The 14230-nt window shown below is 35.5% G+C and overlaps 1 protein-coding gene across 3 annotated transcripts in view; it reads left to right on the forward strand.

The window, feature by feature from the left end:
• ex (FERM domain containing expanded) overlaps nt 1-14230 on the forward strand; it is a 346792-nt gene that overhangs the window by 255316 nt on the left and 77246 nt on the right. For all 3 annotated transcript variants that reach the window (XM_069830635.1, XM_069830636.1, XM_069830637.1), the window contains one exon: nt 7349-7428. In XM_069830635.1, coding sequence (XP_069686736.1) covers nt 7349-7428 — 80 coding nt within the window. The remainder of the gene's footprint in view (nt 1-7348; nt 7429-14230) is intronic.

Consider the following 14230-nt stretch of genomic DNA (forward strand, 5'->3'; position numbering starts at 1 on the left):
GAGGCGATATTAGCAATCCTAGTGGTGAGCAACTATCTAATGTTTGCATATTTACTACGTATTGAGCTTCGCGACTGTATATACTAGACTGTGGTCCAGGTCTGTCACTTCGTAAGTTTATTTCCATATATCGGACGTAGTTCGTTTGCTTTCTCGAGTAATGAGCTTGTTCTCTTTCTTGATTTTTTTTAGTTGGTTATTTTTACGACGCTTTACCAATTGCTATGGTTGTCTAGCGTCTGAATGAGATGAATGAAGGTGATAGGCCTAATGCTAGCGAGATGAGTCCAGGGTCCAACACCGAAAGTTACCCAGAATTTGCTCTTAAAGGGTTGACAGAAAACCCCGAATAAAACCTCAAACAGGTAACTTGTCCCATCCAGGATTTGAACCCAGACCCGCTAGTTTCACAGTCAGACGTGCTAACCGTTATTCCACAGCGGTGGACCGTTTGTTGGTGGTAAGCGTAGTATATAGGCTATATCCATCTTCTAAAATAATAATAATAATAATAATAATATAATGAATATTTAAAATGGACCTATTTCTTATAAAATTTTAGGTGTTCAGAAGAAGAATTTTGAGCTCCTAACTATGTGTTGAAACTTAATAACTTCAATCTTTCGGACCTACTTTCAAGTTCTATAATATTGAAGAGTGTGATGTCAAAACTCGCTCAGTTCTTTTCGCCTTTTTTATAATTTGTACATATTACATGATTGAATTTGAGTCCTTTATCATTCTATTTTAAGCTTGTTTTTTTCTAAAAGGTGTTATGCCACTTGAAAACTCGCTCAGTCCATGGACCGGTGGATACAAAAACTAGCCCAGGCCATTCATAAAAATGGACTTAACGCGTTTTGGGATTGCACTTCAATTATAACCAGAGATCATATTCGTATTACAGAAGACCTTAAGATACTTTTGTGTGTTGGTCCGTTATGCCTGTCTAGCCCAAACTTAGAGACGGGTTAGGTTGACTCAATGGAGTGACTCATTGGTACTATTTCTTTAATACCGGGTTCCTGTTTGTAATTCTTACCAGACATTTTGAGAACCTTTGTAATTAAGCTAGTACCAGTTTTTCCCCAGATTTGGGCTTCAAGAGAGTGCTGCAGTCTCACAGGGCTTTCAGCGGAATCTGTCCGCGAAGCAAGGAGAGATATACAGCCCTCGTCTATAGGAATATTCCAAATTGCTGCAAGTTCCATTGTGTTGTGTTTGGAACTTTCATACTTGAGACTTAGTTTTGGATTGGAGTATGACTGCGTAGCCATGTGATTAAGTTTGACATTTTCCCTGCTTGTAGAGAAATAAGAATAGTAGCTAAAATTTATACTTACAAAATAAGTAAACCATACCAATATCCATGTTACGAAAAGTAATGACTGTGAGAAAGACTTTTCGATATATTTTAAAGCATTGCTGTTCTTATTTTAAAATATTACCTTTGTTCATTTCGAAGCGCTACCTTTGTCAGTTTCGAAATGACTGTCTTTGTCAGATTCGAAGTTACTGTCTTTGTCAGTTTCGCAATTACTGTCTTTGTCAGATTCGAAGTTACTGTCTTTGTCAGTTTCGAAATGACTATCTTTGTCAGTTTCGAAGTTACTGTCTTTGTCAGTTTCGAAATGACTGTCTTTGTCAGATTCGAAGTTACTGTCTTTGTCAGTTTCGAAATGACTGTCTTTGTCAGTTTCGAAATGACTGTCTTTGTCAGTTTCGAAATGACTGTCTTTGTCAGTTTCGAAATTACTGTCTTTGTCAGATTCGAAGTTACTGTCTTTGTCAGTTTCGAAATGACTGTCTTTGTCAGTTTCGAAGTTACTGTCTTTGTCAATTTCGAAGTTACTGCCTTTGTCAGTTTCGAAATGACTCTCTTTGTCAGTTTCGAAGTTACTGTCTTTGTCAGTTTCGAAGTTACTGTCTTTGTCAGTTTCGAAATGACTGTCTTTGTCAGTTTCGAAGTTACTGTCTTTGTCAGTTTCGAAGTTATTGTCTTTGTCAGTTTCGAAATGACTGTCTTGGTCAGTTTCGAAGTTACTGTCTTTGTCAGTTTCGAAATGATTGTCTTTGTCAGTTTCGAAGTTACTGTCTTTGTCAGTTTCGAAATGACTGTCTTTGTCAGTTTCGAAGTTACTATCTTCGTCACTTTCGAAGTTACTGTCTTTGTCAGTTTCGAAGTTACTGTCTTTGTCCGTTTCGATGCTACTGTCATTGTCCATTTCGAAGTTACTGTCTTTGTTCTTTTCGATGCTACTGTCATTGTCCATTTCGAAGTTACTGTCTTTGTCCGTTTCGATGCTACTGTCATTCCATTTCGAAGTTACTGTCTTTGTCCGTTTCGATGCTACTGTCATTGTCCGTTTCGAAGTTACTGTCTTTGTCCTTTTCGATGCTACTGTCATTGTCCATTTCGAAGTTACTGTCTTTGTCCGTTTCGAAGTTACTGTCTTTGTCCGTTTCGAAGTTACTGTCTTTGTCCGTTTCGATGCTACTGTCATTGTCCATTTCGAAGTTACTACCTTTGTCTTATTTCGAAGTTAACTGTTTTTATCCGTGTAGAACTTACTGCCTTTGTCAGTTTCGAAGTTACTGTCTTTGTCGATGTCGAAGTACCTTGCTCTTTCATTTGCATATTTCAAAATTTCGAACCGAGCCCGCAATCTCAAAAAAAAAAAAAAAAAAAAAAACCAGCTACCATACTTATGCCCAAAGCCTGGGAAATGGTAGTACCATAATATAAAATTTACAGGTCTTATATTCGTTGAATCGTTGTTCTAATATAACTCCTAATTTTTCCTTGATCACTTTATCCCAGGCCTTTTAGGCCACATGCCTGAAAATAAACGATTTCCTAAGTTCCTTTCTTGTCGGTTTTCTATTAGGCTATTTATTGCACCGTAAGTACTCCAGTAAGTTGATGATGTGGTAATTGTAAATGCGAATTTGGAAGAAACGACGGGAAGCAAGTTGCAGATTGGAATAAGTCATGGGATTCGAACTTTGGACTCGCTAGTATGAAAATGGTATTCGATCCCTTTTTGAAACCTGGAGAAGACAATGGGTGCTTCGCTTGGCTTGAGAGGTACTTGGAAATGATCATTAATGGTCCAGGTCTGAAGTTGGGGTGGGGAGTGTTGGTGCCGGAGTCTCTCGGATAAGTGAGGCAGGGCCTCGTGACTGCTCCATAAATCATGAGTGGAGGACGCGGTGGCTCAGAGTCCAGCCTGCTGGCCGGCATCCTGGCTGGAATCTTGGCAACACAACAGCGTAGACATATTATACTCCTCGCACATTATTTTAGCCTGGTTTCAGAAGGAGGCAAAGACTTCATCTTCTTATGATGAAAGAACATACTTCTGCTCTTCATCTTTCACCGTTTCTGCAGCTCATCTCTGGAACTCTCTACCACAGCATGTCAGAGACTCTCGGACATAATCAAGTTTTAGAAATACAGAAGAACCTCTATTATCCGTGGTAATGAAGGGGATGGAATGAACGGTTGATCGAAAAAATCGGATAATCCGTACCATGAAAGATTTGTAATTTCCTCCGTGGTCTTGTATTTAACTCGCTAGGTAGTGGATCAGAAGTGCATTACTTTAAGCCTGGTTGTCAACGACGGGTTTTAAGGGGCAAGGAAACCCTTTGTAATGACTGTCTTAGGAAAGATAGGAATAAAGGAGGTCTCATGTTGTAGATTTACATACTTTTTTACACTTTATCCTTGTTTTTTTACTAAATCGCGCAGTTGTAACTCCAATCTCGTATTCTGATGCGAGATGAGCCACAGTTTCTCTTTCTCAAACCATTCTATTATTTGCATTTTTTATACTTAGCACAACACGTTTTCTGTTATCATCCGTGGAAGACATATATACAAGTTACTTTATAGAAAGGCAATTCGAACAGTAGATAATGCTGTGTAACGATAAAGGCTTGTAATAACATTCTCTAGCAAAAACATATGTAGAACCTACTAATATGATGTACAACAGTACTTCATATAAGTTATTTATTTTTGAAGAAAAAAAGTCCGAGAAATAGACAGTCGGATAATCCGCCAATCGGTTAATAGGATGACGGATAATCGGGGTTCTACTGTAAACTGAAACTGCACTTCTTCAATTCATATTCCCTTCAATTATAAGCCCCTTTGCTCTGCTACAGTCTTATAAGTTATATGCACCGTGAGCAATGTCGATAATTTCAGGTGGTTATTCTTTGAGATATTTCAAACGAACACAGTTTACTCGTTTTTGCTTCATTTTCGAGATAAAAATTGTTTTATATTAAACATTTCATAGCATGTTTTGGGAAAGCCATTTATTTAATTCCAATTATGCTCACGTCAGTCAATTTAAGAGAACATGATATTATGATAATAAATTATTGAAAAAAATTCAGTTTATCCGTTAAAAATATGCAGAAATTTGATCGGAACAAATGTAACATTTTAAAACTCCTTTTCAGAACGAAAAGTTGCATTCGTTCAATTCAGTTTTCTGCACATTTAAAAGGCAAAACAAAAATTCTTTCGATCATTTGTCATCATAATACAATGCTCACTTAAAATGACTGAGGATCTTGGGAATTAATTCATTATTTTTCTCAAAACACGCTATGAAATATTTCATATAAAATAATTCTTTTCTCGAAAAGGAACAAAAATGAACAAAATTGTATTAAACTTTTTTGTTTGAAATATCTCAAAGAATAACACTTTGAAATTAATGACATTACTTACGGTTCACTCTGTATAACGGCAGGTCTTTCATTGCAAACCCAGCATTCTCCCATCTTTCTTATTTCCGCCTTCCTCTTAGTCCTCGCATACGATCTACAGTTAATGTTAATATTTTCTATTATCTAACATCCTCTTGCTTTAAAGTGGCTAAAGTTGATTTTTACAGTCATGTTCTGGGTTTCCATGGAGAGGTTAAAGGTTCACAATAAACCGGAAACGAGAACGAGAACGGAAAAATTGTTAAAATGTATATATTTAAATGTGAACATTCGTAATTAACGAGAAGCTTGCCCGAGCCCAGGAACGGTTCGTTAGGTTGCCTCAAGGCTGGTTCACAATAAACCGGGAACGAGAACCAGAATGAAAACGAGAAGCAGAGGACGTGAATATGAAAAGTTTTGATTCACAATAAACCGAGAACGTAGACGACTATGCATATCGATATGTATGTCAATAACGATATGTAAAGTCGATATTACGCATTCTGTTGTTATTTGTGTATAATTGACCAATGGCGTTCTCTCATGAGTACAAGGCAGCCAACATAAACACAGGTTAACCAACATCGAAATTTCAACTGAAACATTTCATTAGGTACGTTACTATAAATATGTTCATGCATCTTTATTATCACAACTTATTTTAAGTCTACCATAACGTAAAATAATTAGAGAAGAAACATTTGTAATAGAACAAAAATGAACACAAAGTAGTTATTGAATTGAAGCATGATAGTGTGTAATACAACCAATACAGTAATAAAATATGATTCGCTTCCAATCGGTGTTCAAAGAGCAGCTATTGAAAGCCACGTATTCTCCTTCATTTTCTCATCTTTATACGAGGCGCGCCGCTTATCGTAAACGTGAGGATTTTCCTCAACACTCAATATTAGAATATCATCAAATAAAACTGGCTCCATGTTGCACAGCACAGAACAAAATAATGCATAGGTTATGTCACGGTGTTCTTGCTACAAAATATACGACGACAAAATAGCTTTTAGATGGCAATAGAATGAATCTAGTGGGCTGTGATCGGAAACGTGAACGCCAAAGTTGAAACTTGGCCAACTCTCCGTTCCCGATCCCGGGCTCCGGCAAGCTTTTCGTTAATTGTGAATGCTCACATTTAAATGTACACATTTTAACAATTTTACCGTTTTCGTTTTCGTTCCGATTCTCGTTTCCGATCACAGCTTACTAGATTCATCCTTTTGCCATGATAAAGCTATTTGATCGTCGTGTATTTTATAGCACGGAGGCCATGATATAATTTCTTCTTCATGAATCGTTTCTAACTACTGTAACTCGGAAATTCAGTAGAATCACTTTCAATATATGCTACGTGTATTTGTGACCACATTGTCACATGAATTTAATTCTTAAATATTGTGTCATAAATCCTGAAGTTGGTTAACCTGCGTTGGGCTGGTTTGTTCTCATGAGAAAACGTCATTAGTCAATTATACACATATAACATCAGAATGCGTAATATCGACTTTACATATAGTTATTGACATACACATCGATATGCATAGCCGTTTCCGTTCTCGGTTTATTGTGAATCAAAAATCTTCACTTTCATGTTCTCCGTATCCAATTCACGTTCTGATTCTCATTCCCGGTTTATTGTAAACCAGCCGCTGATAGTAACGTGTTCCAAGTAACCTGGAACGTATTGATGGCTATATTGACTATGATCAGAATTGAATCGTGAATCATTGCAGAAAACCCACATGTCCATTTGAGTTAATTTTTCAGGAGACACAAAAAACCGGCAATCTTCAAAAGCGTTTGGTATTTTGAAGTGACTATTTCTTACTGAAGCATAATAATAATAAGTTCTAATGTTTAACATACATTACCTTTAATTCTTTTCTTTAGTATTTTCTGGAAAAAAATATATGAATTGTCTGGACATGTGGGGTTTCTGCAATTCACGACTAGTAACAATCATTTTATTTCTTTAAAGCAATTTTTAGATTAAGAAGACGGAGGACAACTCTTTACCTTATAAACAACTTTGAATATAGTCTATATTTAAGTCAGTAAATTGGAAAAAGTACACAAACATACAAAAATGGAAAATTACGAGTAGCCTATGTAAATAGCATATTAATTAATTCCTAAAATTCCTTTAAATCTGAAAAAAAAACACACACAAAAAACAAACTGAATTTTTTTCTTTAGTTTTTAAAGATTCCACATGTCCTGGATTTGTGGTGTTCTTGCAATTCGCTGTAACTTATTGCTGCTGTGGTGTGAAATTTCTGCACTCCTTGAAAGGCCTTTGTGTGAATATTACAACAGTATGAAATACTGAATTTAAAAAAAATTGTGACGTGTGCGGTTTCTGCAATTCACAATTAAATTTTGGAAAAAAAATCTGAATTTGCTATTTTAATCAAACGGTAGACCTACAGCGAAGTTCGTACTATCTTCAATCGAAATATATATTTGGAATGAGTTCTTTTATTTCACTTCATCGTTGATTCTGTCCGAATCTTGGAACATAACTATTTAACGAAAGAGGCTGTTAGAATGTCGTAAAATTGATCAAGATATGAAATGAACGAAGGCATTGGTTCTTTTCCAGATGGCGAGTACCTGTTCGTTGACCCGGACAACAAGCTGTCCAAATATGCACCAAAGAATTGGAGGTCTTCGCATTCCCACGTAAGTACAGGTTATTTTGTTTTAAAGTACATATTATATCTTAACTGCTTTTATTTTTTATAGCGTAAATGTTTTAAAGATTGAAAATGCAAGTACTTTGTGTACGTGAATGTGTTACTCTACTTGGGAAAATTTCCCATATGAAAATACGAAGGCCTAAGTTTTATTTAGCTTCTCTAAGAAGTCACTTTAGAATATTTACTACTATAATACTATGATTACGTTTCTCTGCAAAGAGTTTATTGTTTTATTGTTAGCAAATGTGAAATAAGCTAAATGTGTGTGCGTATGAAAGAGTTTAGTATAAATCATGTACAGTATTTATAGTTACACTGTTTTTGATACGAAGATCACTTGAAATGTGGCGATAAAGCAGCTTTGTTTTAAAACAATAGGCATGAGCATATTAAATTATTTTATATGTAACAAAACTTATAGGGGCCTAATAATTTTTCTGTGAAAAATAATATATTTTTATATTATTCCCAGGAAAAATTGATTGTTTATGTTTAAACACTCGTATGTTTAAAGTACAAGCAAAATTCCTTCATTCACTCTCAAAGTGCGCTCAATTTACCTCAAGACAATATATAATTCTATCCTGGCAACCCTCTGTTGCTGGTGAGACCTTTTTGAACAACATGGGTTATCCTTGTTTCAAATCGCCTATAATTCAGGCTATGTTTGAGAAACTTGATGTGTGAAGTCGGGGAAACGTAGAGGCCATTACTGAGCAATACTAGCTCCACTTACAGATTGGGAGTCAACATGATTACTTCATTAATCTTTGAGTTTGCATAGGAGACCGCAATTTGTTAAAAGATTTTTGTCTTTAGGCTTAACTTTTTACTTGATAATAATACAACGAAGTTACATGTTATTAATAGAAAGTGTAAGTATTACGAGTTTCATTTTACATGTTGTAAAGTGCTATGCATTTTAAAAAATCGTATGTTTGAGAGCCACAAATAGTATTAGACACAAAATTTTAGATTTATGTATATTATCACAAACTGAAGGGGAGAAGGAAAACTTGATATTTTGGATGTGACTAAATTGTCTTGGAACTTTACAGTTAAGTGGAAAAAAGTAGAATTTTTTTGTATGTATTAAAGAGACTAATAATGTAGAAGACTGCGTTTCTTTAAGAAACTGTGTAGAAGTTCTAAATGTGACTTTAATTTTGAAACTGTTATGGGCGTGTCGTTGTGGTTGAGGGGAAAAAAAGGGGCCGTCGTGGAATGAATGTGCATTAAAACAATTATGTAATTAACATGACTTAGTAGCCACTCGAGGGTCTAGGGGTTAACGAGCGGTACTTCTGATGCTAAGATGTACTGGGACGAGAGTTCGAATCCTATTCAGCTAGATTAAGTATCTGTTTTTTAAGTATTCAACTAAAGGGCAAATATCGAATTCGTGGACTTATCTCGCGTCGTTGTTTAAATGTTTAAAGAAAACAAGACTTAGTTGTTCATTAAAATTGTGCACAGCCTCTTTAACCGTACTTAAACAGAATTCTTTAACTAAAAGTAAACACTCTCTTGTCAGTAAATTTAGTATTATTACTTTGTGAATCATCTCTGATAATATACCATATGAAAGCTCTTTATGTTCGTTAGAATTCACATTTTTCTGATGGTATCAGAATAATATTATAGTAGCATTTATCATCCTAATAACCCGTATTTTTTATTTATTATGTATAGGAAAATAATTGAACAAATAATGAAATTTGAATATCTGGGCATTCTATTATGAAGTCTTGGAATACAGAAAAAGAAGTCAAACAACATATCATTGAGGAGTGCAAGATCGTTTTGGTGAAATTTTTTATAACATATATTAATACTTGGAAAGGTCTGTTTAGTTTTCATTAATTCATAATTTAATTAATCCATATTAGTTCATATTAGTGTATGTTTCATTAATGTTGGTTGATTATAATAATGTTCAATATTTTCTTTATTTATGTTACTGCATGAGCCATTAGTTTAGTTTTCGTGAGCACTTATTCAGTTAAAATTCAATAACTCAGGAACTATGCGCTCCAGATGGCTGTGGTTTGTCTTGAATTATAGTGAAAACTATTCTGTATACGTAAGCAACATTTTTTGCTGACGTCAACTCTCTGGTATTCAACGAGATAACAACTTATGAAAGTTTCAGCGTTTGCAAACAGTATATCTTTGACTGCTCTTTCTGAAAAATTACATTTTCTTGCAGGAGTTTTCCATTTTCACAAGAACTGTTTAAATCCTAACTTTGAAAATAAACATTATTGTGTTAATATGCCTCTGCAATGGTAGAGCCGGGACATATAATGACACTTTAAAATTAAAATTTAAAGAAAAAAAATTACATTAAATTAAATGTTATATCTTACTTCGGAGTAATATATCTTGATAAAAATCGACCTGTGAACTTACAAGGCATGGATCTACATCCTGTAAAATTGTCATTACATTATCTTAGATTTTTCCAGAGAAAATGGGATATGAAGCTGGTACATGTAGGCTAAGATTAGCGTAATAGGCCTTTCATATTCCCTTTAAGTAAACAGAGTTGCTGGATGCTACTTCAGCAAAAATATACAATGAGAGATAAGTCGAATCTACAAAAAACTGTCAAAATACCCATCATGACATTCACAGCTGAAACAAAACCAGACGCGAGGAAGACAGAGAGAATGCTAGAAACCGCAGAGATGAAAATTTTAAGACGTACAGACTGAAAAACATTACGAGATAGAAGCAGAATACAAGACATGAGACAAAAAATTATGAAATTACGGACAATAATGAATGGATAAAGAGAAGGAGATCAGGATGATAAAGAGACGGGATCATCAGAATAGCAAAGGACCATCTTCCAGTAGGACGTCGATCAACTGGACGTCTCCAAAAACTGTGGCACGATAGCATGTCAGAGAAGCACTGAAGAAACACAGGCAGAATATTGTCTGTATTAAAGAAGAAGATTATTATCTACTGTGCACTAGTATGTACAACACTCAGTGAAAATTCCGTTTCTGTTTTCACTTCTTGAGAGTCGCTTAACACTAAATGACTGATCTCTGATTGTAATAACTACAGTATACAAACAAAACAAGAAATACCCTTTAAATGTCATAATGTTAAAAATACCTTCTCTTTTCTGTAAAGCAAAAATGTAAACAAGGCCAAAATTCCTGAGATCTGCCAGTCCGGCGCATTCCCACACTTCCTCCAACAGTAGGCGTGTTTCTTCGCTGCTGATGCCGAATACCTATATCGCATGAAGTTCGTTGATATGGTCCACAGTATCAAGTTGCGATGATATGATACGAGGATACGTAACAAGTGTATGAGTGTTAGTCTGTTATCAATGTGATAGTCTGCACTTCCTTTGATGGAGGTATGGCTTCTTGTTGAATCTATTTCAAGAGACTCTAAGTGTGGCTATCTACACTCTTTTCATGCGACTTCGTTCACGGAGGTCGCGGCTTCTAGGGGCCATTCTAGCTTAAGCAATGTTGAATAATCGGTAGAACGGAGAACAATTCTCTCCGGCACCGGGACTCGAACCCGGGTTTCCAGCTTTACGTGCTGGCGCTTTATCCACTAAGCACACCGGATTGAAGTTCCGATGTCGGATTGAATCCCTCTCATTTTAAGTTCTACCTATTGTGTTCCCCTTTGTTGGCCTACCCTCGTGTACCGTGTCACAGCGTATGAGACATCCTAGATCATATATACCCAGATTGCTCTGCGTTATAGGCTTTGACGGTAACAACTTTCGTCAGGTTTACTATGCTGCCATCTAGTTGTTACATAAGAAGTCACGTCATAACTCCCATTTGAATTGCATTAGCGACTGTACTGCCATCTCGTGTTCGTTTACGGCGGACGGGTGGCGATCCTGGCGGTTGTTCTCTTCAAAGTGTAACCTATTTTAACATAGGAATGAGCAATCTATCTGTGATCTGGGTTGACAGTAAACACAATATCCAAACACTAGTACAGAGGTGCACTCATTACGAGTGACTAAGTGGCCGGGGTTCGGCGGAACCTGGCGTCGTCTTGAATCACAAAGTGATTACTTACACTTTAACATATTAGTATGATATACCGAAGTACATATTATGGAGTTTCAGTGCAGTAATAGTTGTAATATGTTGAGGCTACCTCTCTGGTCTTATTCTACCTATTTGCCCTGATATGGAGCCTGTATGTAGTTCCGAAACGTTAGAAATTTCAAGTTTCAGGACACGATGGAATATCCAAAAGCATAATTCTGATCAGTCACTGTGAAAGCCTAAAAACTCGTAAAAACGATTTAATTTTAGTGCTTTTAAAATAATTAACATTTCAATGCTTCCAATTACAGGCTACGCCTTGACAGAGTATGAAAACTTCTGAGGGAGATAATATCCTACAAACAATTGTGGAATAGTACAGTATGCAACGAGCCTATAATGATAGTAATTAAGACGCAAGTATGTTTGTTTATGAAACGAGCGCAAGCGAGTTTCATAATTTTCATACGAGCGTCTTAATTACCATTATAGGCAAGTTTCATACGACTTTTTATGCTCGATCATATTTCTAACTTGAAATTATTCAGAAGTATTCATTTTATTTGTATCTGACAGAAGATCGGAAGTGACCTTGTTCATAGCTCGTGAATTGTGAGATGTGCGCAGACGCGAAAGTATTGATTTTTTCCTAGGAACAATAATGTCATTGACCTTGATGTAATGTAGAGTGTATAACCTGGAAATTGATTTAGAATTGAAAAACGAGATGACAAATTGAATTTATTTGAATATTATTTACAATTAACTCTAATTATTATAGTAACAGAACATAACCTTCTGCGACAGTATTGGATTTCCAGCCTCCGTGACTTTTCCCTCATCTTTCGATTGCATATCCGAGAATAATCGAACTTTAATGAATAGGTGTACTTTAATGACATGCATTAAAGGACTGCTACCAGGTGTATAATTACTACATTTCGGCATGGTCGAGCATAAAATATTTTTTGAATGTTCTATAAAGGAAGAGAACAATAGTTGTGTATAAGACCGTTGGAACGATGTAAGAATTGTGACTCTGTGAACTGTTTATTCCTACTATCTGCGTAATACTTTGATAAAGCGAGCTATGCCAGGCATTTCATTCACGCGGTAAGCATGAGAGCTCGTACGCTAGCATAATATCATATCGCTTACAATAAAACTCATAGTACGACTTACTATCTGAAATCAACTGAAACATCGTAAATAAGTGCTTTAATGAAGAGCTGATGTCAAGTTTTATTTGCGAACTTTTATTTGCAGCTTATCGTAAGTGATTGTGTAAGTTTACACACGCGATTTTTATTTGAGCGATAGATGTTTCCGACATAGCTACTAAATAATTATTGATTTAATAATAATAATAATAATAATAATAATAATAATAGTTTCTAATAAAATTATTATTATTATTATTATTATTATTATTATTATTATTATTATTATTATTATTATTATTATTATTATAAACTTAATAATGTATTACATGGTTTGGTCATATTTTCCATTGTAATTCATCAGAGCTGTTTCCATTATCTTTACTGCTTCCAATCTTCCGTTAGGGTTGTAGTAAATTACTGGCGAAGTTCAGAATGTAGCAAGTTATTACAATATATACTCGTAAGACAAGTCAGAACTCGGACGTACATTCGAATCCCACTTTGGCTGATTACCTAGTTTGGATTTTCCATAGTTTTCCCCAACTGTAAGGCGAATGTGAAGAAATCCCATGGAAAATCCTGGAACTTACCTCGCCAAATACCATCTCGCTGTCACCAACTGTTAGGTTATTTAATATAGACGGAATTGGTGATAGCAAAATGGTATTTTGCAAGGCGTCTTGTGATTACCTGACATTTGCCTTGCAGCTCTTAGACAAAACCTCAGAAAAAACCCAGCCAGGTAATCGGCCCAAAAGGCTATCGAAACTCATGCCTAAATGCAACTTCAAATCAATATACAAACGGGATTTTAATGTTGAGACATACGACAAATGATATATATGCTACAGAGTGTTAACTAATATGTGGGAAGTGTTTGGGAAATGGGATGGAGGATCTAAAAAGAAGCAAAAATGTTCATGCAAATATATGGTCAATTTTGGTTTCCTTCTTAATTACAGGAACTTCTTACTTCATACATGTTTGCTTATGACAACTATATTTTTACATCTTTGTTTGTAAAGTTTATGCATATTTGTACACATAGGCCTTAATGTTCAAAATGGCCACCATGGCTTCTAATACAGGCTTCTAAGCGCCGCATCACGGACTGTTTAAGGTTGTCAGCAGATACGAAGATACTTTGTATCTGCTGACAACCTTCTTTAACGCGCTGGCTAAGAATTTCAATGTTCTCAATATATAATGAAGAAACAGTTGCTTTAAATGTCCCCCTAAGTAAAAATCCAATGGATTATGGTCAGGGGAACGAGAAGGCCAGCAATGTCCGTACTCCACGACCTATCCATTTATTAGAGAATCGCTGACTTAGAATCGATATAATAGCAAGATAAAATGTGTGGTGCCCCGTCATACATCTCGAGGTTCCTCTATCCCTTGTTTTTAGTTGCCACGTAGCAATATTGAGTAGGTAGATCCTGTTTTTAAAAGGATATTACTGATTTAATAAACATGACCCACTAATGTATAAGAAGGACCAAACCTGTCATTAAAGATAAAACGAAATTGACTATACGAGTATACATGATTTTTTTTGCTTGTTTTTAGGTCCTTTACACAT

The sequence above is a fragment of the Periplaneta americana genome, chromosome 7 (assembly GCF_040183065.1).
Source record: "Periplaneta americana isolate PAMFEO1 chromosome 7, P.americana_PAMFEO1_priV1, whole genome shotgun sequence".
In the NCBI taxonomy this organism is placed as follows: Eukaryota; Metazoa; Arthropoda; class Insecta; order Blattodea; family Blattidae; genus Periplaneta; species Periplaneta americana.